General features: G+C 45.9%; 1 protein-coding gene across 4 annotated transcripts in view; it reads right to left on the bottom strand.

Annotated features, from left to right (window-relative positions):
* The window catches only part of FBXW11 (F-box and WD repeat domain containing 11), a 409,123-nt gene that overhangs the window by 346,880 nt on the left and 35,560 nt on the right, over positions 1–26,683 (bottom strand). For 2 of the 4 annotated variants that reach the window (XM_040344702.1, XM_040344701.1), the window contains exon 2: positions 8,338–8,439. The exons of the other annotated variants lie outside the window; for them this stretch is intronic. In XM_040344702.1, coding sequence (XP_040200636.1) covers positions 8,338–8,439 — 102 coding nt within the window. The remainder of the gene's footprint in view (positions 1–8,337; positions 8,440–26,683) is intronic. 4 annotated transcript variants of the gene reach the window in all.

Here is a 26,683-nt window from a genome sequence, read left to right as displayed (position 1 = left end):
CATACAGAATATTTTGTATAGGACTGATCTGTTCAGCGGCTTCAGGTTGAGAATTAATCTAAAACTTCCAGACGGCTTTTTACTTATGAATATATGGGAATAAAATCCCTGATAAAAGCTCCCCCTGTGGTACTCGAGTCAGAACCCCCTGGTTCATCAGATCCTTCAACAGGTTCTTCATTGCTAGGGATTTGACTACATCTCTTGGTAAATTTGGCAAAAGGTACCTCTCTTTTAGCATAGAGCAGGGGTGCACCAGTGGCCCCCAGTGGGGGCCCTCTGATGTGGCCCGCGACCTCCTGCTCTGGGCTGGCTTAGAATAGAATACTGTTACTAAAGGTCAGATTTTTACTAAAATCAGTTTGTATATATAGGCATATCTGTTCTGCAGTGGTTACTGTGCTGCTTTCAAACTGACCAGCAGATGCAGAGCAGTGCTGGCACGGGTTACCTGCACTGAGCTATAGACTTCTGTTATTACTTGTGAGTTTGGTGAGCTTTCTGAAAGTGCACCAAACCTGCAGAATATAATAGACGTCTATTGCAAAGTGCAGGAAAGCCAAAAGGTACACTGCGTTGGTAAACCGCAGCCCATCAGTGTGAAAGCAGCCTTGAGCCCCTTTCACATGCTCAGTCAGACCTAATTGGACTCTCCATTCACTTCTAAGGACTGGCAGATGTAAACCAACTTGTGCCTATCTCCAAACCGATCAAAAAAAAAAAAAAAAAAGTATAGTGGGCTGTGTACGCTCTACATATGCAGAGCAGACATGGACCTGCCATCCGCCCGCTCCGTTTATTGTGGCCTGCGACCGGTTACCAAGTCGGAAAGAAATAACCCAACAGGCACCCCTGGCATATACTGATTTTTAGTTATGCTTGCCCAATAAGGGAGAAAACTTTGAAGGTCTTCCCCCCCCACCTGCAACCAGTTGTCATTGTACTTTGCTGGTTGATGCAGGAGGATGGAACAAGACATTCCCCTCTGCCCTGAAAAACCTTTCTTCTTCTCTTGAGGCTTGCTTTGTTCTTGAGCCTTTTGGAGGACAAAAAAATAAAATAAATAAATAAACCTTTTGTCTGTCTGCTTTTTCTTTTTTACAGGAAAAGATTTCTTCTTGTCTGCAGTTCTGTCGAGAACCGCATCTAAAAATCAGGGCCAAACAATAAATCCCCTTGGAAGGGAACTCCGCACAGCTATTTTTTTTTTAGACACCGTTTTCCCCGGCTAGGTTTTCAACCACAGCGCTCTGAGTTAGTAAGGGCCGCAGACTTTGCCGTCATCCCGATAGGCTACAGCTGCTGACAGGGTTGAGAAAGAGTCCAGGATTTCCTGCTTTGGAGAATCAGCTACAATATGAGCTTTAATCTGGTTCAACCAATACTCCATATTTCTGGAGACGCAAGTAGTCGCCATTGCAGACTTAAGGTTGCCTATGATGGATTGCCAGGCCCTTTTTAATTGCCGATCCCTCCTCTTATCCATGGGGTCTTTCAGAATCCCCATGTCCTCAAATGCTAGATCTGTAGATCTTGAGACTTGAGAAAAGGCTGCATCGAGTTTAGGAACCTTATTCCAGGGAGCTGCTGGATCATCAACAAAAGGAAACCTTCTCTTGTGTGCTTTAGCAAAGAAAAGTTCATTTTCAGGATCAGTCCATTCTTTGATTGCCTCAGAAATTACTGCATGGACTGGAAAGGTACGCCTCTTAGGCTCACCTAGTCCTGCATACATCCTGTCATGTAAAGTTAACTTTATGCTCTTCCGCTAAGCCTAAAGTCGCATGAATAGCTTTTAGAAGGCATAAACTTGTTCCAAAGACAATTTATATTTTGAAGACATTCTCCAGCTCATCCTCCTCCTCACCAGATTCCTGAGAATGTGAGGGGGGGGGGGAGGGGGGAGGACCTTCCTGGTTCAGAAGACTCTTCTGCCTCCACTACAGGGACTAACAGTGAGTCTTGCGAGGTAGAGGTCTGTCTCACGGATGTTTGGTAAGTGAAGATTTAAAAGATTGAATGGTAGCATCCAATTATTTTTTTAAACAGATGTGATTACGGTAGGTCTCTGCAAGCGGAAGACGCTTCCTCCTTCACTAATGCGTCAATACATGTTGGACATAAAGCCTTTCCAGCCTTCAGGTAGCTTAGACTTGCATGAAGGACATTTCTTTTATTCCCTGGGTCAGAGCTCTTGGCCTGCCATAAGGGGGAAAAAAAACAAAAAAAAAAGAAGGACAAACCATCCATCTGAGTCAGCCTGAAAACCATTTAAGATGCTCACCACAGGTGCACAGCGAGAGATCCACTACACTCATTTGCCCAGACAGGCCCCCGCCACCAGGGGGGAAAATAACTCAACCCCCTCTAAGGGAAAAGAGAGCTAGAGAGACCCCATAGTAAATAAGTAGAACCTCAGTCTACTCCTTAACTGGGCCTTGCTGGTGCCTGTCCCACTCGCTGCAGATCCTGCATCCATGTTGAGGCAGCAGCGCTATGCTGGTGGCAAACGCCAGGTCCGGACTCCACTAGCGCCTCTGCACCAGACCAGAACCGGCTGAAAGCGCCACCTGACCTGTTCCTCCCTCAGCACTTTCTGCGGAAATGGCGTCATTGCCTCGTGCCCGCTCGTGGTCCCCTTCCGGTTACCTCACTTCCTGGGGAAAGCAGCCTGACTGACCTTCCTAAGACGGTGGTGTTTGGCGGCCCGGACAGAAAAAACATGTCCGCGCCTCTCCCCTGCCGAAGGGGAGCATCCCGGAGCAGTCACAGCTCCTCTGAGCACAGATGAGGGAGAAGGAGCCCATCTACAAGGCACTCCCTAGCCCATGGAAATGGGAGGAATCAGACTGAGGTAGGCAAAAAAAATTAAAAATAAACAGGTGGAGTAGGGAGATCTGGCCTCTCAGGACAGCACCTAGAGAGCTCCTAACCCTCACGTGTTTCTGCTGGAGGAAACGCAAAAAGTGATAAGTGTTTCCTGTCAAGTGGGTGAACCACGCTCAAGGTGCTGTCCTGAAAGACGATAAGAAAAAGCATTGATTAAAAAAATTGTATTTTGTTTTTGCTCTGCCTCAATATCTACTCACTTTGGAAATGTGCTCAAATAGTTGACAAAACTTTTACCCTGGGTTCACACTAGTGCGATGCAGGAACCAGGGCAATTCCAGCGTCGGTTCCAGTTTTGCTCCTCTCCCACAGGCAGTTCACACTGCCTTGTGCAAACTGCTGCAGGTCTCATTAAGTTAATGACACTCCCAGTTAAGTTCACAGATTGCAGTGCGAACAGGAATCAGATCACATAGGTGAGAACCCCCATGCGATCCGATTCTAGTGCAGGGAAAAACAAGTCCCTGCACTATTGTCTGTGCAAATCCAATGCGAGTTCAGCCATACAACTGTATGACTGAACTTGCATTGCTCAGAGATTGCATGTTATCGGCACCTGCGGTGCGGGTGCCAATCACATGCGATCTCTGAGATTGTGCTAGCGTGAACCCAGGCTTAAACCCAAAAGAGGAATAATGCAGCATATTTAACTTGATGAAAAGAAGGTAGAGGAAAGTTTGGCATGAACGGCTGAAATATGGGTTTAATAATAGTTAGAACATTTGGTGGTATATAAAAGTCAAATGCATACTGACATGAGGCAACAGCAATTTATTTTTTCCCCCCTATGAATTTAACTTGATGGCAAAATTTACCACTGCACAGCACGCAACATTTAGGAGTAACAGCGCAGTGGTCCTTCGTTGACATTGTACATTAAAAAATAAATAAAAATGTATAGATATGTAGAGATACATTGATATTTAGTTAGTACACATGCAAAATTGTGACTATAGCATGAACCATACAGCTATAAAAGTGAAGCTTATTTATGAATTAGGCCTCGTACACACGTCCGAGAATCTCGTCAGGAAAAACCTGACATTTTCCCCGACGAGATTCTTGGCAAGAAACTCTGGCCAGCTGCCAGTCAGTTTATCCGAGTGGATCCTTGAGTCTGGATTCCTTCAGAGCCTGGATTGGCTCTGTGTCGCATCAGCTGAATTCTAGGTCTTGGAGTAGAGAAGGGCACTTCTGACCAGGGCTGTGGAGTCGGTAGATAAATGTTCCGACTCCTCAGTTTTATGTACTTCCGACTCCGACTCCTCGACTCCGACTCCTCTGTATTAATATGCGAATGTATTTTATACATTCCTTGAGGGAAAGAAACGCAACCTACCACAGGACTACTGGCTGGGAAGCCAACAGTCTACTGTATTGCACAGTTTAATCAAAAGACAAACACAATGAAAACAAAGTTTTTTTATTCTAAAACATGATTTTCCTATGAGAATCCCATAGTCATGTTTAAAGTTTAGGCTAACAATCGGAGTTTACAAGTTTTTATAGCCTTAGCTAAAGGACAGCAGTTTTTCCAATGGTTTACAGCTTCAGTCTTGAACTATTGGCCCTCCATTCCCTTCACTTATACAAGTGTCTCTAGTCCTGCAAAAAACATATTTATTTAATCCCTTATCAGTGAGAGGCTAGGTTACCCATGGGCGCTGCGTTCCCTGTAAAAGCAGAACACAACACTATGGAAAGTATAAGTATTGCAGCTCCTAATTGTGCGTTGCGTGCCATATAGCGAAGCACATGAAAAGCATGCTTCTTCACGGTCACTTAACGTGTTCGTTTTGCGGTTACGTGAGGCACTGCATGCATTGGTCTTTATTCTTACAGTAGAGAAGTCATTAATTATAACTTTTTGTGAATTGGGACATTTAAACTTGCTTTTTTTTTTTTTTTTTATTCCAATCTAAATTTAGTAGGAGTCGGAGTCGGTGCATTGTTTGCCGACTCCGACTCCAGGTACCCAAAATTTCCCCCAACTCCGACTCCTCGACTCCACAGCCCTGCTTCTGACACAGAAAAAAAAAAAAAAAAAAGTATGAAAAAAAAAAAAAACACAGCTTTGGCCCTACTAATCTTTTAGGCTCCTTGCATACTAGCCGACAATAAAGTTGTGCGATATTCAGTGTAACTTTGGAGTCTGACATTGATATGACTGACAATTTTACACTCTCTGGCATTGAAGTCATATCAAAGTTGCAGCGATTTCAGTAGCGTCTATTACAACAGCTTTAATAGAGATAAACTGCATTTCACATGTTCTGCAACCTGGGGTCTCAAGTTTGATCCCAAGTCACAAAAGTGTGAAAGGAACCTTAAACTAGTGTTATTGCAGATAAGAGCATGTCACTCTAAAATGTATTTTGTCTATACCTGCATGAAAAATGAAGTTGCAATAGAAAGCATGCCAAATTTTATAATAAAAATGTAAATAGTTTCTTTAACATTTTTTTTGAAAATTAGTCACTGAACAAAAAAAAAAAATGAATTTGAATGAAAAAAGTTTAAAGCTAAAGGTTAAACAATTCCAGGGGTAAGAAGATTTGAGGATTAGGGTTAGATTGTTACTAAACCCAGGACCTTGCATTCACTATATCTGTTCCCCCAAAGAACATGAAAATTCAATAGTTTTAGTAAATGTAAAATGCTAACTACCCTTTCTCATCAGCAGTTAGAGTAGTCCTGTGACTTTTACGAGTGCCTGGTTAAAGCTTGTCAGATGTTTTCATTCTGCTCTAGCTGTCCTACGAGGATACAGGACCCCTGACCCTCAGTGTTCACAGTGCCGATTGGCCCTGTGACGATTACATGAACTTTCCCAAGATAAAAGCAAAAACGAAAAAAAAAAAAAAAACACAATTCTGTCAATACACACCAAACTGAGCATGTGCACCCCTCTGTACTATCCAGAGATGAATTGGGGACACTGGAAGGTGAGGATCAGAGGGGACAGAATCAAACAGCCTTTTCAAACAATGCAGAGGATTAACCCCTTAGGTTCCAGATTATAACTAGCATGCTTTACTGCAAATACAGACTGATTTTACTGTTGTGGGTTTAGTAACACTTTAATATACACAATTTGTTTAATTAAAAGGCAACTTTTGTTGTTTTACTTGAAAGCTTGCTGAGGGCATATGCACAGCAAAGACAACTCCTTAAAGGCTTGTTCATACAAGCAAAAGCAGGTTTTCCTACACAGCATGGAAATTCACAGTTATCAACTTGTAATGGTATCCCTATGCATCCATCAAATGCAGGCGTTTGCGGTCCCAAAACACATAGCTTTGCAGTACCATGTGGTTTGGTACATTTTAAAAATCATGTCTGTAGTGTTTTTTTTCTGTGCTCAGCAGCCTATTGAAATGAATAAGCTGCCCTAAGCACACAGTATCATAACAGGCGAACATGCAAACAGGCAACCAGCCCCTAACCCGATATGAAGCAATTACAATGTAACAAAATGTTGCTAGATAGCCATTTCTTTTAAAAATGCAGGCCTTGTTTTTAAAAGCTAAAGCCATGATACACAAAAAATAAATACATAAATATCCCTACAGAAATTTCACAAAAGGAACTGAAGGGGAGGAAGAGAAGCAGGGCAGTGATGTATTTACATTTTTATGCTTGGGCACTCATCATACAACCTACATTCACAACTCTTTAATAGCAGTTCAGCAAGGCTCCCGAGCCAAGCCCCGATGCGTTTTAAATTTCTTTGTATACGCCACAACCTGAACAGAACACTCTTCAGAAAAATGTGTACAAGACGAGATGTAAAAACCCATGTGTTTTATAATCACAGCGATTTAACATTGATTTTACATTTAACATTATTCAGCTTTTTGTTAAAGTGGTTCTCAAGGCAGGTTTTTTACCTTGATACACCCTATAAGGTGTGGGGAACAAAAACACAACAACACACACTTTCTGTGATCAGTTCCACCCCCCCCATACTTAGCTGAGACCAATCTCGATGCAGCAATGATCACAAGAGCAGTGCCTAGCTTGGCTCTCCCCCTCATTGCTCCTGCCAATCACATCCAGTGAGGAGAGAAATGGGAGTGGACCCTGAGGAAGCTCTTTGTGTCAATGGACAGAGCCTGCTCAAGAGTGAGAATTGATTAGGGCCAGCATAGCCAATGGCTTGCTATGGAAGCTCTCAAAAGGAGGAAAGGGACCCAGGAGTGCCAGCGGGGGACCTGAGGATCAGGACTGCTCTGTGAAAAACCGTTGCACAGAGCAAGTATGTAGCTTTTTTTTTATTATTATTATAACAAACACAATTTGAACGTTTACAATCACTTTAAAGCATAACTAAGCCAAAGAACAAACTGATATTGTTTCCTTAATTTTCACCAGTGATCCTGCCAGTAACACTTCTCATCTAAGAGCTCCTATTCACTGGACTTTATCTGTGGAAGAGCAAGAGTTGTCACCCTAGGCTGTGCTCATGATTTGGACTACAAACACCTGCTCTCATCTTTACAACATGGGAGAGGGGTGTTCTGTAGACCACAAAGATTTAAAGAAGGCAGACACGTAATCTCAGAAAGGTAGAAAAAAGGGTATTTTTCTGAACATGCAGCTCCCACATATTTGTCCTTGGTACAGAAAAACTCTCCCCCTAAGTTGCACCAACTCAGAACAGTAATCAAAGTGGCGCGCATGAGGCAAGGGACAGAAAGTCACCCCCTCCAAAAACTCGGAAGAAAAGTCTGTAGTCATCCGTAGAAACACAGGGGACTGAAATTGTAAATATTTGTATAGGATTACTGAAAAATTATACAAAGGGAATGTTTAAGAAATAAAAAGGCCTTATTGCCAAAGTTCAAAACGCATTAATAGACCTCTCAATTAGGACTAAATCCATATAAGCAAAACGAGCCCTAGCATAAATTTTCAGATCCATTGCCTATGCTGGTAAAGGTTAGTCAGCAACATGCTCTCATCTCAAACAAATCTGATATTTTCTATTATCTGCTCAACAAGTGGTAGTAAACACTTCGTTATGAATGTCAAAGAAGCTGCTTATTTTACAACGCATAAAAGGTATCCAAAATTCCAAAAAAGACTAGCAGGTTCAATTAACTTGTCTAGTTACGTTGCATGCATGGTATCTTCTAAGGATGCAAAAAGATCAATATTCTATGTTCATACTTTAATATTTAAAATGTATAGTCCATCAGATACTAACTTGTATATACAGAAAGTAAACAGAATCAATTTCATGGAAAAAATAACCAGACATAAAAACATGCTTCACTAACACATAGATTTTGCACACTAACCAATAAAATGAAAAACAAAAACAATAGATCATGCAAAACGGACTTTCAGGCATTCAGGCCACCAAGGCAAACTAAAAACAAATATGGAGGTGTTGCACAAGACAGAGCATACAGTTAATAGTACAACAAGAAAGAAGAAAGGCACCTGGAGACATCTGACACTGGGCATGCTCTGCAGGCATCTCAGTGCGCACATGCTCTCTACCAGGTTGGAGCAGCCTAGCCACAAAGACCTTGGCACAGAACACTGCAGGGTGACAAAAAAGGAAGGAGAAAAAAGCAGTTAGATGCCACAAAATATTTCAAGCAGGCAACTTATGAGTATATTAAAATGTATTAAGAATGGACAAGCAAATCTGCATGCTTTCGTTTTGAACAGACTATGGTTTGTGAATATCCTCCTCTCTTTAGTATCAGTGAGTTATGACAAAGATCTGCAAGTTTAATGCAAGTACATCTCTCTAACTACACAAGCTGACACAAAGCACTGGGCTGTTTGTGAAAAGCAAATAAAATATATCCAGAATTATTAAACTCAGCTTTTGGATCTGGCCAATTTCGCGCCCGATAATGGCACTTATAAGCAAAACCAATAAATTCATTTTTACCCGTATGTCTAAAACAAGTTAATGTTTTGGGGGGCATAATATGCATGTAAAAATAAGGCACATCTTTTTTTTTTAAACATACTGAAAAGTATATCAATACTTGGATAGAGTGGCAAGTGATTAAACCACTGTCCGGTTTTTGCTTTACAGTACATTAGGTTTCGATCTCTGTCTGGGTCCATGGGGAGATTCACGCACTTCAATTATCCTGATCACCAATGTCACCAGAAATTAAAGCAAAGGGCAAGTCCAAACTTTTGGGAAAATCTTTTAATGTGGACACATGCTCCCATAAAATAAAAATAAAAAGGGGGGGGGGATTTCCTTCACATTACAACTGTATCACTTTATATCCTGTCGAGTGGTGCCAGTTCACACTACAGCAACATGAAAGGCGGCACGACTTTGCGAGGCAACTTCGAGGCGACTTTGCCATGGGCCAATCAAACAATCAGCTCTGTGGGAGGGAGGGGTTTACAGGAAGAGAAAATAGTTTGCAGGCAAAGTTGCTTCAGTTAAGACACTGATTGATATCAATGGGTACAAGTCGCCTAGAAGTTGCCTTGAAGTAGTACAGGAACCTTTTCTGAAGAACGAGTGACTTCAGTAGTGTGCATTAGGACGGTTCTTATTCACTTTTTTTTTTATGATTTCAGGGACATCTGTGCAGGTTTCTGCACAGGTGTCAATGTAAATCGCGGGCCAAAATCGCAAAAAGTAGTACATAAAACTACTTTTTTAAATCAGTGCAGCGCCGCAAATGCGGCGTCACACCGATTAGGACGGTGCCATTGCCGCCGATTTGAGATGCGATTTGACATTTCAAATCGTACTAGTGTTAACCAGACCATAAGGGCAGAAGGGAAAATAAATGTCCCCAATGAGAAACAAAAGGCAAAAAGTGATGGTGGTTTTAACCCACTCCTCCATCCAAAATGAAAACAAGGTTTTGGCTTTAGTGATACTTTCTAGACACCCGTTTCAATCACAAGTGGGGATTATTTTTATTTTTTTTTTTTTTTTTTTTTTTAAGAATAAGGGCTCTTTCACACTGGCGGTCCGTTCAGGTCCGCCTAAAAAACTGGCAGGCGGACCTGAACGGGCACTCCGTGCTCCACTATGGAGCCGCGGATGTCAGTGATGACATGCCAGCTAACATCCGACCCGCTCTGATCCGCCAAAGTGTGAAGGAGAAAAAACCTACTATTCCATCCGTCTGGCGGATCGGATGTCCATAGGGGAGAGCGGAGAAAAGACAGGGCGGTCCGTGCACAGTATGCGGGGACCGCCCTGTCATCCGCCGGCTCAGCGGGGATCAACGGAGCGATCCCCGCTGAGCAAGCGGAGGTTCACGAGGCGGATCATTACTGATCCGCCCCGTGTGAAAGGGGCCTAAAAGGGGACTGAAACAAACTGAAGACATCACCAAGGGCTCATCCACAGGGGCGCATCTGTGTGGAGAGCCACGTTTATGTACCGGGGGGAGTCACGGGTGGTCTATGTGACCAGCCTGTTAATGACATCTGTGCAGCATCAATGCACAGCTCAGAACACAATGGGGTTTATTAAAACTGGAGAGTGTAAAATCTGGTGCAGATCTGCATAGAAACCAAATTGGCTTCCAGGTTAAGGCTGGCCATACACTATACAATTTTCCTGAACAATTTTTCATTATAGTTACCAAATCCATATACTATAAGGTCATAGAGCTGCATGATTAATCGTAATAAAATCGCAATCTCGGGTCTCCAGGACGGATGGACCCACAATTTTCCTGCGTTTTGGGTGCGCTGTATACATCGCTCCCAAACCTCCCCAAAGATGCTGCTTGCAGGACTTTTTAGAAGGTCCCGCAAACGCACCGCCCCAGTGGGAAAGCACCCATTGCAAAAAATGGGAGGCAGTTTTCAGGCGCTTTACAAATGCCATTTCTAGCCTTGTGCGAAAGGGGTCTTAAAGCGAACCTTGTATTTCAGTTTCACCCAGGTAAACCAAAGTTTGTTGTAAAATAAAGTCTCAAATTGGGGATTTGTTGCTGTACTTTGAGAATCAATGTCTCATCCTAAATTAGGGCTTGACAAATTTGCTTGAAATCTAGGAGCCAGCTAAAAAAGTTAGGAGCCAGGAACGCGACCCGTCCCGCCAAACTCACACACAGAAGCGAACGCATACATGAGTAGTGCCCGCATATGAAAGCGGTGTTCAAACCACACATGAGGTATCACCGCGATTGGTAGAGAGAGCAATAATTCTAGCCCTACACCAGGGGTGCCCAACCTTTTGAAGAGCGGCGGCCACTTAAGCGACTTGGTAAACGTTGTGGGCCACAATGAGCGGAGTGGGTGGATGCCATGTCCGTGTTTGCTCTGCATATGCAGAGCGGACACAGGGACAGGCCACTATACTTTTTAGCGGATCATATTGGAGGTAGGATACAAGTCGGTTTATGTCTGCCACTACTTAGAAGTGAATGGAGGGTCCAATTGGTCAGACTGTCGGACTGACCGTGTGAAAGGGGCCCAAGGCTGTTTTCACACTGATGCGCTTTGGTTTACCCGCACCACGGTGCAATGCAGTGTACCTTTTTTCCTGCACTTTGCAATCGACTTTACTAATATATTCTGCAGGTTTGGTGCACTTTCAGAAAGCTCATCAAATTTGCAGGTATTGACAGAAGTCTATGGCTCAGTACAGGCAACCCGCAGGTAAACCGCTCTGCACCTGCGGATCAGTTTTAAAGCAGTTTTAGTAATAAATTGACCTTTAATAACAGTATTCTATTCCAGAGCAGGCGGTCATGGGCCACATCAGAGGGCTCCACGGGCCACATCAGAGTGCTCCACGGGCCACATGTGGCCCCCAGGCCACTGGTTGGGCACCCCTGCCTTAGACCTTCTCTAACTCAAAACATGCAACCTGTAGAATTTTTTAAACGTCGCCTATGGAGATTTCAAAGGGTAAAAGTTTGTCGCGTGACATGTTGGGTATCAATTTACTTGGTGTAACATCTTTCACAATATTTAAAAAAAAAAAAAAAAAAAAAAAAATTGGGTCAACTTTACTGTGTCTTAAAAAAAAATGTATTGTTTCCCCCAAAAAAGTGTGTTTGTAAGACCGCTGCACAAATTCGGTGTGACAAAGTATTGCAACTACCGCCATTTTATTCTCTAGGGTGTTGGAATAAAAAATATATATAATGTTTGGGGATTCTAATTAGAGAGAAGGAGATTGCAGTGAAGACAGACAGGGGAAGCTCCATTAGCATTGCTGGTTGTTATGTCATAGTAACGGCCACCACAAGATGGTGCCAGAACACAGAAGGAAGCATAGGCCTGAAGAAGGCCGCGGCCTCAATTACCGGCTAACACGATCGCGCAATGGGGGCGCACGGAGACACAGGATACAGTGTGAATCCATATAGCAATTTATTATAAAAAGGTTAAAATCGCACTTATAGAAAATTAGATAAAAATTTGCTTTGTGAAAATATAGCCGGCCGGCTAGCACAACCCGTTCACCCTGGGACACAGTATGCGGTTATGGACATCAGCACGCCGCTACCCTACGCCGTTTCGTCTTAGAAGACTTCGTCCTGGGGCAGGGGCAGTGTGATTGAAAGGTGGAGGTGTCTTGTCTATCTGTGCACTATTCTGAGGTTTTCTCGTATTGATGTCACTATCCACTTGAAAGAGAACGATAATTTACTGCTATCAAACATCATCAGATGCACTTTTCTTGTGTTTTGCAACAATACTTATTTTTCACTTTATTTATTTTTTGTTTAAGTACAACCATCGGGATTTTTTCACTTCACCTATTGGACAAATCATTTTGTTCCATGCAAATTCATTTATCTGTACCATTTCACTATGCGTCATAGATTTTTGTATGTTTATATTAGTTGCGCAGCTTGCTTTCCATTGTACTAGTTTTTTGTGATGTATCTCACTTTTTAAGCTGCTAGCATTTTGATTGTATTTTAATTTTTGGTTCATATATTAGACAGCGCAGTATCACCACATTTTCCACTAGACAGATCAAGCACGCTTGACACATTTTTGGGACCAGTGACTTCTGGGACCTGCGAGTGTCCCAGAAGACAAGCTGGCCAGTCACAAAGCACTGCGTGACTCACAAATGCACAGCAGGAAACCGGCTGTGAAGCCGCAAGGCGCCACTGCCGGCTTCCCTTTGTTACAATGGCATCGGCTGTACCCGATCAGCTCCGGGGGGGGATGGGCGACATGGCAGGCTCCCTGGACAGACAAGTGTCTTTATTAAAAGTCAGCAGCTACAGTGTTTTTAGCTGCTGACTATAAATAAAAAAAAAGGTTTGTGGCTGGAACTCCGCTCCAAAGCCAGATTTTGCCAGGATTCTGGCTAAAATGAGAATCGTAATATTTTGGCGAAGAATGAAGATCACAATTCTCGCAGTGCAACATGTTTCACATTATACAAAAAAAATTGGGCCAAATTTAACATTCAGTGTTTTTTTTTTTAAATGCATTGAAGTGCATTTTTTCCTCAAAAAAGTAACATTAAATATTGCAGCAACTGCCATTTTTTCTCTAGGGGTCCTAGCTAAAAAAAAAAAAAAAAAATATACATGTTTGGAGATTCTAAATGTATAACAATATATACTGACTTTAAAGATTTACTGATTTTTTTTTTTTTTTAAATAAGAATTATTATACTTACCTCCACTGTGCAGCTCGATTTGCACTGAGTGGCCCCGAACCTGGTATTCTGGGGTCCCTCGGCGGCTGTCTCGGCCACCCCCCGCACGGACTCAAGACCTTCATGCGAGCTTGCATGGTGTTGAGTTCTTGCAGGTGCGCTCCTGTGATACAGCCGACAGCCATAGCCACCGACTATCACTCGGCCACGCCACCCAGCACGCCGCGTCATTGGATGCGATTGACAGCAGCGCGAGCCAATGGCTGCGCTGCTTTCAATCAACCAATGAATGAGCCGGGAAGAAAAGCCTGCATTGTTCACGGCGCGGGACTTTCGAGGCGTCAGGTAAGTAAGGGGAGGGGGTTGGGGGTTTGAATCAAGATAATGTTTTTTTAGGAATTGTGCTGCTCTTCAGGACAGTAGGTCTATCTTGTAGGTGTTTGGACTTGACCAGGTGGCATCTTTGCAAATCTACTTTATGTGCTTAATGGTTAAAAAGTTTTTTTTTTTTTTTTATGCATTTGAAAGACCACTGCGCAAATACAGTGTGACATAAAATATTGCAACAACTGCCATTTTATTCCCTAGGATCTCTGCTACAAAAATAAAAAATGTTTGTGAGGTTGCACCAATATGCATCGTACAGATACCGAATATTTGGAGTACTTGCACTCCTGCAAATGCTCCCGATGCCTAGTCTGATACCTGGACACTCGGGGATGATCGGTGTGGCAGCATGGGAAGTTATAATCACTGATCTCCCTGTATGGCTTTCAATAAAGCAGCCGACAGCAGCTTCTCCTGCTCTCGCCTTCAGCTGCTTTATTGAAAGCCACACAGGGAGATCAGGGATTATAACTTGCCACACCAATCATCCCTGTATCCTTCCTCTTCCTGTGCTTCTCCCTCACTGACTCAATCCATTTATAACCGAGCATTGTAAACTGCATTTACGATGCTTCATTTTATGAATGGAGAGAGGAGCCGCTGTCTCCCGTCCGTGTTCAGTGCAGTTGAGGCTGCTAAGAAAGGGACTGGGGAATCTATCCTCAGTCCCTTTCCATGTCTCAAAGGGGAGATATCAGGGGTCTGTTTAGACCCCTGACATCTCAAAGCCCCCCTACCCCCCAACAGGGTTAACAAAAAAAAAAAAAAAACACCGACACTGTCCGTCCACTGTGTTGGTACAGAGATTTGGGCAGGCGAGCCACCTTACCCGCAGTACATCTGCTGCGTGTAATCTATCTGGTTAAAATGTGAAAAATTAATCCATTCCAAGTACTTTGAGCACAGACTGATGTATTTATGGACCAGTTTGATAGAGAATATATACACAAACATATACATACATACATACATACATACATACATACATACAGTGGGGATCGAAAGTTTGGGCACCCCAGGTAAAAATGTGTATTAATGTGCATAACAAAGCCAAGGAAAGTTGGAAAAATCTCCAAAAGGCATCAAATTACAGATTAGACATTCTTATAATATGTCAAAAAAAGTTAGATTTTATTTCCATCATTTACACTTTAAAAATTACAGAAAACAAAAAAATGGCGTCTGCAAAAGTTTGGGCACCCTGCAGAATTTATAGCATGCACTGCCCCCTTTGCAAAGCTGAGACCTGCCAGTGTCGTGGATTGTTCTCAATCATCGTCTGGGAAGACCAGGTGATGTCAATCTCAAAGGTTTTAAATGCCCAGACTCATCTGACCTTGCCCCAACAATCAGCACCAATGGTTCTTCTAAGCCAGACCTGGGCAAACTACGGCCCGCGGGCCGTATACGGCCCGCCGGACATTTTAATCCGGCCCCCACCGCCGAAATCGCCGCCGCTGCCACGTTAATCACTGCGGCGGGGAACATTACAGACAGCGTTCGTTTGAACAGCTGTTTTCCCCGCCGCGCATAGACACTCCCCCTTGGACGGATCTGTCCAATCGCGAGCAAGGGGGAGTCACATAGACACTCCCCCTTGCTCGCGATTGGACAGATCCGTCCAAGGGGGAGTGTCTATGCGCAGCGGGGAAAACAGCTGTTCAAACGAACGCTGTCTGTAATGTTCCCTGCCGTGGTGATAACAGTAGGCAGCATGCCTGGAATCGGCAAGGTGTCTGCACACAGACAGTGAGATTCCTGAGCAGTCCTTGCAGGCACGGTGGGGAGGAGAGGGGGGCACCAGATGCGAGCTGCACTATGCTCAGAACACTCAGGAGAAGCTCTTCAGCATCTTATCTTGCCCAGCTGTCACACTACCCCGTGTTCTGAACTCTTATACAGCCCACACACTGAACTGAGTGCCTCATTCTCTGTAGCTGCAGCCGTACCAAACAGGAGAAGGACGATCCCCCCAGGTTTGGCTGCTGTCCAAGTAAGAGTGATCAGTCAGAGCAGCAGTGAGGGTGGGCGGAGCAAGAAGATAACGTTCTCTCAGCAGCCCCTGTCCAGCCCAGCAGTCACCAGAACTCACCCCAGGCCAGCTAAGAAGTTCCTGAATCAAGCCTTGGAAGCTGCCAGGTGAAATGCCAACTTATATTTGTAGAACAAGTTAGGTTAGTGTCAGCTTGTTTCTGTGCCATGGTCTGTCTGTAATCAGTGTTTGCAGATTACTGTTTAATTATCAGTATCCAGCAACTCTGATAAGACCCCAGACCAGGACAATTCTACTACTTCCCAGGCTCATTACAAATCTGTAATGGACATTTTTAAGGCTAGATGTTTTGATTGCAAAGGAGGTGAGCATCTGCAAAAATTCATGTCTGACCAAGCATGTGATCAGTTACAAATTATTTAAGGTCAGTTACAAATGTCTAAAAATCTCTCTTGCTCAGTATAAATCATTTTGGGCATTCTGTATGTAGCTGTTAATTTTTTACAAGAAATCTGTATTTTAGGCTAACTGAAGACACTCAAAATTTAGCACAGTTTGGCATCTTCACCCTGGTCACCAGATAACCTTGTCCCGGCACTGGCAGCATTGCAAGGTCAGTGTCACTGGGCACAATAGGAGACAGTAGCATTTGTATGGCCACAAAGAGTTATATGGACAGAATATCATCTTTATGCCATTGTGCCCATATAACTGCTATTGTGCCTAATATAGATGATGTTGCACCCATATAGAGGCACACCAGAATCTATATGGGCACTAAAGCAGCTATATGGGCATAACAGCATAAAGATGCTTTTGTGTCCATATAGATTTTAAAATCTCCACTGGCTTGAGCCAATGCTGCACCATGCAGGTGTAGTTTTTTTTGTAATGGATTGATTGATTAATTGCATGTTTATTTATACCTTTACTTGCTGTGGTCGCTCGCAGCATATTTTTCATGGTTCTGCATGTGGCTCAGATCGCTACAGCAAATCCAGGTACACTCTCTCCCCAAAAAGTGCCAAATGTGGCAGAGGAAGGGAGGAGGGTGCAAACAAGTGGAGCTTCCCCTTTTGGGTCGAGCTCTGCTTTAAAACTGCCACAAGCCACCAATAAGGAGGGTAGATTGAAAGTAGAATTCCAGCTTACGCTAGCCTTAAAAACTTCCCCCGCCCCCTTACCCCTAACACCTATGCGGACTAACCTATTTTCAGACTGTTCCAATCTGGTCATGTTATCTCACCTGTGTGATCCAGCAGCGTATGCAGGGGAGAGGAGCGAGCACCAATAACAACTGTGACATGGGAATCGATGGGTGACATCTGCTCATCAGGCTTTATCAGCCATCGCCAAGCACTTTCTCCCATGTAGCCGCTGTTGACTGACAAAGGTAAGATCACACGACCAGACCTTAAAATGTTGCCCCCCTCTGAAAAAAGTTCTGCAGACGCCCATGGTAGGCAGGGCAGCCACTTGTGCAGCCACTTGTGCCAACACACGCAGCCACTGTGCCACCATAAATTGTCGCCACTGTGCCCATCACACGCAGCCACTGTGCCAATCACACGCAGCCACTGTGCCCATCAAACGCAGCCACTGTGCCAATCACACGCAGCCACTGTGCAATCAATTGTTGCCACTGTTCCAAAATGCAGCCACTGTGCCAATCACACGCAGCCACTGTGCAATCAATTGTTGCCACTGTTCCCAAACGCAGCCACTGTGCCAATCACACGCAGCCACTGTGCCAATCACACGCAGCCACTGTGCCCATCACACGCAGCCACTGTGCAATCAATTGTCGCCACTGTTCCCAAACGCAGCCACTGTGCCAATCACACGCAGCCACTGTGCCAATCACACGCAGCCACTGTGCCAATCACACGCAGCCACTGTGCCAATCACACGCAGCCACTGTGCCAATCACACGCAGCCACTGTGCCAATCACACGCAGCCACTGTGCCAATCACACGCAGCCACTGTGCCCATCACACGCAGCCACTGTGCCCATCACACGCAGCCACTGTGCCCATCAAACGCAGCCACTGTGCCAATCACACGCAGCCACTGTGCCAATCACACGCAGCCACTGTGCCAATCACACGCAGCCACTGTGCCCATCAAACGCAGCCACTGTGCCATCACATGCAGCCACTGTGCCAACACACGCAGTCACTGTGCCATCAATTGTTGCCACTGTGCCCATCACATGCAGCCACTGTGCCATCACACGCAGCCACTGTGCCATCACATGCAGCCACTGTTTAATCAATTGTTATTGATTAAACAGTGGCTGCCTGTCCCCAGCGTCTGTCCCCCTCCTGTGTCATGTCCCCAGCGTCTGTCCCCCTCCTGTGTCATGTCCCCAGCCTCTGTCCCCCTCCAGTGTCATGTCCCCAGCCTCTGTCCCCCTCCAGTGTCATGTCCCCAGCCTCTGTCCCCCTCCAGTGTCATGTCCCCAGCCTCTGTCCCCCTCCAGTGTCATGTCCCCAGCCTCTGTCCCCCTCCTGTGTCATGTCCCCAGCCTCTGTCCCCCTCCTGTGTCATGTCCCCAGCCTCTGTCCCCCTCCTGTGTCATGTCCCCAGCCTCTGTCCCCCCTCCTGTGTCATGTCCCCAGCCTCTGTCCCCCCTCCTGTGTCATGTCCCCAGCCTCTGTCCCCCCTCCTGTGTCATGTCCCCAGCCTCTGTCCCCCTCCTGTGTCTTGTCCCCAGCCTCTGTCCCCCTCCTGTGTCATGTCCCCAGCCTCTGTCCCCCTCCTGTGTCATGTCCCCAGCCTCTGTCCCCCTCCTGTGTCATGTCCCCAGCCTCTGCCCCCCTCCTGTGTCATGTCCCCAGCCTCTGTCCCCCTCCTGTGTCATGTCCCCAGCCTCTGTCCCCCTCCTGTGTCATGTCCCCAGCCTCTGCCCCCCTCCTGTGTCATGTCCCCAGCCTCTGTCCCCCTCCTGTGCCATGTCCCCAGCCTCTGTCCCCCTCCTGTGCCATGTCTATAACAAGTACTCGTACCAGTTGTCCAACAATGATATTTACTGCTTTTTATAAAGAAATACAATTGATTTTATGCAGTATTGAGTTTAGCCTTTTGGCCCGGCCCTCCAAAATATTTTTAGTTTCTCATGTGGCCCCATCGAAAAAATAATTGCCCACCCCTGTTCTAAGCAGTTGCCTAGAAAACTGAAACCAGTTGACGCTCACAAAGCCGGAGAAGGCTATAAGAAGATAGCAAAGCGTTTTCAGATGTCAATATCCTCTGTTCAGAAAGTAATTAAGAAATGGCAGTCATCAGGAACAGTGGAAGTTAAAGCAAGATCTGGAAGACCAACAAAAATATCAGACAGAACAGCTTGCAGGATTGTGAGAAAAGCAATTCAAAACCCACGTTTGACTGCATGATCCCTCCAGAAAGATCTGGCAGACACTGGAGTTGTGGTACACTATTCCACTATAAAGAGATACTTGTACAAATATGGTCTTCATGGAAGAGTCATCAGAAGAAAACCTCTTCTACGTCCTCACCACAAAAATCTGCGTTTGAACTTTGCAAATGAACATATAGACAAGCCTGATGCATTTTGGAAACAAGTTCTGTGGACCGATGAGGTTAAAATAGAACTTTTTGGCCGGAATGAGCAAAGGTAAAAAGGAGAATGAGCAAAGGTAAAAAGGAGAAGAAAGGGCACAGAATTTAATGAAAAGAACCTCTGTCCAACTGTTAAGCATGGGGGTGGATCACTCATGCTTTGGGGTTGTATTGCAGCCAGTGGCACAGGGAACATTTCACGAGTAGAAGGAAAAATGGATTCAATAAAATTTCAGCAAATTTTGGATGGTAACTTGATGCCATCTGTGAAAAAGCTGAAGTTTAAGAGAGGATGGCTTCTACAAATGGATAATGAGCCTAAACACACCTCAAAATCCATGGGGGATTACATCAAGAGGCGTAAACTGAAGGTTTTGCCATGGCCTTCACAATCTCCTGACCTCAACATAATTGAAAATCTATGGATAGACCTTAAAAGAGCAGTGTGTGACAGACAGCCCAGAAATCTCAAAGAACTGGAAGACTTTTGTAAGGAAGAATGGGCAAAGATACCTCAAACAAGAATTGAAAGACTCTTGGCTGGCAACAAAAAGCGTTTACAAGCTGTGATACTTGCCAAAGGGGGCAGTACAAGATATTAACTCTGCAGGGTGCCCAAACTTTTGCAGACACCATTTTTTTGTGTTCTGTAATTTTGAAAGTGTAAATGATGGAAATAAAATCTAACTTTTTTTGACATATTATAAGAATGTCTAATCTGTAATTTGATGCCTTTTGGAGATTTTTCCATCTTTCCTTGGCTTCGTTATGCACATTAATACAAATTTTTACCTGGGGTGCCCAAACTTTCGATCCCCACTGTACATATTATGGGAAAGTGCTACTCCCAGGACTTATTGAAGTACTGAACTAGGCGATGGAAGGGAAGTTGCCCACCTCAATGACTGAAGCCACAATAATAGTATTGCACAAGGAGGGGGAAGAGCCCACTAGAGGCTACATCATATAGATATATTTCCCTTCTCTGTGCAGACGCAAAAATTTTGGCTAAAATAATGGCTGGCAGGTTAAATAAAATAGTTGCGAGACTTATACACCAGGATCAAACTGGATTTATTCCCGGTAGATCAACAAGTAGGAACATTAGGAGGGTATTTCTTAATTTGCAAATACCAACAGAGAATAGTGGTACAAGAGCAGTAATGCCCCTAGGATGTGGTTAAAGCTTTCTATAGCTTGGAATGGGGGTATATCTGGCACGTTCTGGAAGCTTTTGGGTTTGGTTAGGTGGATTAAAATATTGTATAACAGCCCGAGTGCAATGACTATTCAGCAAGGGTACAGTTCGAGAGGGGCACAAGGCAGGGGTGCCCATTGTCACCCCTGCTCTTTGCCCTGGCAATGGAATGACTACAATAAGAACGGATACAAAAAATGGAGGGGTTCGTGAGACCGACTGGGGAGGAGAGAATCGTTCTGTATGCGGACGATGTTCTCCTCTTCCTCTGTGACACAGATCACTCTATTAAGCAGGCAATGACCATCTTTAGAGAATTTGGAAGAATCTCAGGATTGGTTATAAATTGGAAAAATCAGCATTAATGCTGGTGGACCCAATGAGGAGCCAGATCTTGGCAGATCCCACAGTTGGAGATAGTGGGGACAATGAAATACCTAGGAATAGACATATCAATAAATACATACGGAATATAGCTCCCCTCTTGATTAAATTTAAAAACAAAATTGAAATCTGGCGGCACCTCCCGTTGTCAGTTGCAGGGAGATGCAACTTGATTAAAATGCTGTGGATGCCACAATTATTGTACGTATTGCACAATGCGCCAATATGGATACATAAAACATGGTTCAGGAATATAGATAATCTGTTTAGAGAATTAATAAGAAAAGGAAGACAAGCCAGAATAGGGTTGCAAACCCTGCAGCTGCAAATAAGGGGAGGGGGGAATGGCAGTACCACATTCACATTTCCTGGCTGCACAATTGCAGCATAATGGAGTAAGAAGAGAGCCAGCAGGAGATGTAAACGGAAGCTTAATGATTCTAGGAGCACCCCATAGAACAGTTGTAGAGGTATTGGAGGCCAATTCATTTATCAATAAAACCCCCAGGGTTAAGATGGCTATTAAGGTATGGAAAGCAGTAAGGTCACTTGGAGGACAGGTAGGCATGACAGAATATGCGCCCCTGTGGAATAACAGGAACTTCCAGGAGCTGGAGACAGTTAGGGAAATCAAAGAATGGGCAGTAAAAGGGATAGTTAGATTAGCTCAGTTATATGAGGGAAGGACTTTAAAAACGTTTGCTGCTCCAAGAGAGAAATACGAAGTACCTAATCATACGTTCTATAAATACCTTCAAATTAGACATGCCTTAAAATTAGACATGCGTTAAATGCCCAGTTTGACAGAGCGGGACCAATGTGGGTTAGGACCCCAGTCTCTCAAAAACTGGGCAAGGGGAGAGAGAGAAGGGGTTTATCTCTGAAATGTATCCACACATATGTGAGGGGAGCATTGGGGGTCCAGAACAGCTTAAAAGTAGAGAGAAATGGGAGGAAGATCTGGGAACCATAACTGATGGACAATGGAGGAAGGTATTGGAGAGAGGGCATATGGCCAAAGTTTCGCCCGCACAGAAGGTTTCATTTTTGAAGATTATACATAGGACGTATTACACACCAAAAAGATTATTTAACTTTGGGTGGAGAGCAGACGCGAGATGTCCAAGGTGCCAGGATACGGGGGACTTAATAAACATGCTATGGAGGTGCCGAAATTGTTTAGGTATTTGCTAGGAATCATAAATGCTATAAACATGACATATAAAACAAAGTTGAAGATGGACCCTAGAACATGTATAGTGGGCCTTTGGGAAGAAACAAGTGGAGTAGCCAGTACAATAAAAGCAGTGTTAAGGTGCCTCTTTCAGGCAAGAAAATTAATTGCCCAAAGATGGCAAGCAGAGAACCCGTCAGTAAGAGAGTGGACCAACGCAGTTACAAAAACTGTATGGAAGGAGATGGGATATCCCATGTGAAATTAAAATTCTTTAACCCGGATGGGGTAGGGAGGGAAGAGGGTGGAAAGTAAATAGAAACAGGGTAAAGTGAAAAGGTTAGGATATATGTGAAATAGGATTTTTGTACTCACCGTAAAATCCATTTCTCTGCGTTCATAGACGGACACAGCCTTCTTTGACATTAGGGTTATGCTTCTTCCTACCAGGAGATTTTAGGCAGAATTCTACAGCCTTCATGCCTTTCCTTCATGCCGCTCCTCCCAGGGGGCGTGGCTCCCCCAGGCATAACCCACACCCTGCTCTAGCAGCCTCAGTTCGTAACAAGCAGTACAAACAGAGGGGTGGGTGCTGTGTCCGTCTATGAATGCAGAGAAATGGATTTTACGGTGAGTACAAAAATCCTATTTTCTCTTTCGTTCATAGACGGACACAGCCTTCTTTGACATTAGGGACGTCCCCAAGCAGTGTCAAAAAATTTCGAGGGGTGGGAAAAATAACAGCAAACCAGGTTACACCCCAAACAAAACCGGAGTTACTCAACGGAGGAACTCCAACCTTAAACTGCCGCCTGTAACACCCTGTGGCCGAAGGAGGCATCAGAAGATGCACTCACATCCACCTTATAAAACTTTGAAAAAGTGTGGACCGACGACCAGGTCGCTGCCTTACACACCTGTAAAACAGAGGCTTGATGTCGGAAAGCCCAAGAGGCCCTGATCGCCCTGGTCGAATGCGCCGTGACCCTAAAAGGAGGCGCCCGCCCCTTCAGGGCATAAGGCCTGAAGCACAACCTGTCGGATCCACCTGGAAATGGTGGCCGACGAGACTGCCAGGCCCTTACTGGGACTGGACACTGACACGAACAGTGAGTCCGACTTCCGGAACGGAGCCGTCGCCAAGTAAACTCGAAGGGCCCTCGAACCACATCCAGAGAATGTAAAATGGCCTCCTTCGGGTTCTTCAGCTGAGGACATAAGGATGGAAGAAAAATGTCCTTGTTAATGTGAAAGGCCAAAACGACCTTTGGAAGAAAAGAGGGCTCCGGGCGCAGCACCGCCTTATCCTGATGGATGACCAAGTAGGGGGCCTTGCAGGACAAGGACGCCAGTTCAAACACCCGTCTGATAGAGGTAATAGCTACCAGAAAGACCACCTTCTGTGACAGAGTCAGCAAAGGGATCTTCCGAATGTCCTCAAAGGGGGCACGCTAAAGCGCCGAGAGGACCAAATTAAAGTCCCATGAAGGCAGTGGAGGGCGCACCGGAGGGGCCACATGGCGGACCCCCTGCACAAATGTGCAAATCAAGGAGTGCGCTGCCAAGGGACGTTGAAAATAAACAGCCAGAGCAGAAATCTGACTCTTGATCGTGCTCAAGGCAAGAGCCTGGTCCACTCCCCGCTGCAGGAACAGCAGGATCCGGGACACCACGTATGTACGGGGGTGCCACTTCATCTCCTCACACAGAGATGCATGCTTTCCATGTACGATGGTAAATCTTCCGAGAAGTGGACTTCCGTGCACGCAGCATGGTAGAGATCACCGGGCCCGACAGGCCCTGGTCCTTCAGTACCTGGCTCTCAACAGCCACGCCGTTAAAGCCAGTGACCGTAAAGCAGGATGGAAGATCGGACCCCGAGACAGGAGATCTTCTCTCAGGGGTAGACGCCAGGGGGGTCGGCCACCAGACGTACCAGGTCCGCGTACCAAGAGCGACGCGGCCAGTCGGGGGCGATCAGGATTGTCGGAATCCCTTCGGCTTCCACCCTGCGCAGCAGGCGAGGGAGGAGCTTTAGAGGGAAGGCGTAAATCAGGCGATAGTGACCCAAAGGAGCCACCAACGCGTCTGACGCGTCCACCCACGGTCACCTGGCCACGAACCGTGGCACCTTCCGATTGAGACGGGACGCCAGAAGGTCCACGTCTGCAGTGCCCCATTTTTGGCACAGGCTCTGAAACACCTCCGGGTGGAGAGACCACTCCCCTTGATCCAGAGTTGCAAGACTTAGGAAGTCGGCTTGCCAATTCTGAACTCCCGGAATGTACGCGGCCGACAGAGCCGGAACGGACCTTTCGGCCCACCGAAGTATGTGTGCGACCTCTGTCGCTGCAGCCAGCTCCTTGTGCCGCCCTGATGATTGACGTACGCCACGGCCATGGCGTTGTCGGACTGGATCCTGACAGGACGGCCCTGCAGCTCCAGGGACCACCTGGCAAGGCACAGCTTGATTGCTCGGAGATCAAGAATAGGCTGGCATTCGTCGTGACTACTGTCCAGCGGCACGGAAGAAAAGACTTCCCGGACCGAAGCACCGGAGACGTCAGCCACCACGCCAGGGAAGACTTGGTCAGATGGCTCAACCGAACCTGGTGATCCAGAGAAGATGGGACCTTGTCCCAACGTGACAGAAATCTCTTTCTGTAGTACCCTGGTGTGGAATTGGGCATATGGAACCGCCTCGAAGGAGGCTACCATCAGGCACAGAACTCTCATGCAGAAGCGAAGGGATGACCACCTGCGGGTCGACAACTGTCTTACCGCAGATTGCAGGGTCTTTAGTCTTTCCGTCGGGAGGAACACTCTCACCTCCACCGAATCCAAGACCAGACCCAGGTGTTCCAGTCGCTGGGACGGAACCAACACTGACTTTCGGAGATTCAGAAGCCAGCCAAACTCTTGGAGAGTCTGACACGTGATAGACACGTCCTCCTCTGAGCCTGAGGAAGCTCTCAGGAGAAGGTCGTCCAGATATCCCAGGATAGCGATCCCTCGCTGCCTCAGCAAGGCCAAGATCAGGGCGAGAACCATGGTGAAAACCTGCGGTGCCGAAGCCAGACCGAACGGGAGGGCCACAAATTGAAAGTGGTACTCTCCGATCGCAAAGCGCAGATACCTTTGGTGTCTCGTGCAAATGGGAACATGCAGGTATGCGTCCATGATGTCCAAGGACGCCATGAAGTCCCCCTGGTGGAGTGCCGCTACGATCGATTGGACCGACTCCATCCCGAATTTTTACACCTTGACAAAGGAGTTGAGGGCATTTAGGTCCAGGATAGGGCGCACCCCTCCATCTTGGGGACCACGAACAGATTGGAGTAAAACCCCTAAACCGTTCCTGCGAGGGAACCGGCACAATCACCCCCCAGTCCAGAAGATCCTGGACAGCCCCGGACAGGGCTAGCCGACGATCCGGAGGAAAAAAATCTGTTTGGGGGACAAGAGAGAAACTATCTTGTACCCCGAGGCAACCACCTCGCAAACTCAACGGTCGGATAGAAGAGACTTCCACCGATCCGCGAATTTGCGAAGTCGTCCCCCCACCCGAGACCCGGGCGGGGGCAGACCTTCATGCGGAAGCAGGCTTGTCCGCAGGCTTGCGGAATCAGGTGCGCTTCTGCCCTGCAGCGGGGGCCTTGGCACCTTGCGGACCCTTTCCCGCTGTGCTGGGCGCATGAAAAAAACGCTTAGGGGTAGTAAAGGTAGGGCCTTGCTTGCGGCAAGGTTCCTTACCCTTCCCAGACTGTGGGAGCAACGTGCTCTTACCACCCGTGGCATCCTTTATGTCATCATCCAGGGACGCCCCAAAAAGCCGTTCGCCCTTAATGGGAAAATCCACCAAAGCCTTTTTAGAGGACTGGTCAGCCGACCAGCATTTCAGTAACACAAGGCGGTGCAGAACCACTGCGTAGACGGAAGCCCTGGAAAGCAAAGGCATCGTATTCCATGGCCGCCTCGCAGAGAAATTTTTGACCCTGAACCAATTGTTCAGCCAGGTCCCTAGAGGACTCGGAAGCGCCCTGGTCTTCCAGCTCCTGCAGTAGGAGCTTCGCCCTTTCAGTCAGGGTCGCAGCCAGAGCCGGCCTCACCGCCGAACCCACCACCGTGAATAGGGAGCGGGCCACTGGGACCAAATGATTCACAGAGTGGGGTAGGGTTATAGAGAGAGATGCCCAGAAGGTGTGTCCTCAAAAGCTTTGTCAGTGTCCAGTAAACTAAAAAATGTACAAGCCTATAACACATGGTCTATGAATACTCAGTCTGTGTCCTGTACAATACTACAAGTTATACGTCCAAACTGTCTGAGGGGGGGTCCCTATCCATCTCAGATTCATTGGAGCAAAATTGAATTGCTACAAAAAGTAGCAGGGCTGAAAAAGACAGGTTCATCCATGCCAACTTATGTGTGCACATGGTACCTATGTGCGTGTGTGTTTAAAAGTTAAATGCACTTTTTTGTACAAAAG

This window comes from Rana temporaria, chromosome 3, assembly GCF_905171775.1.
Source record: "Rana temporaria chromosome 3, aRanTem1.1, whole genome shotgun sequence".
NCBI lineage: Eukaryota > Metazoa > Chordata > Amphibia > Anura > Ranidae > Rana > Rana temporaria.
This window is presented reverse-complemented; position numbering and strand designations above follow the sequence as displayed.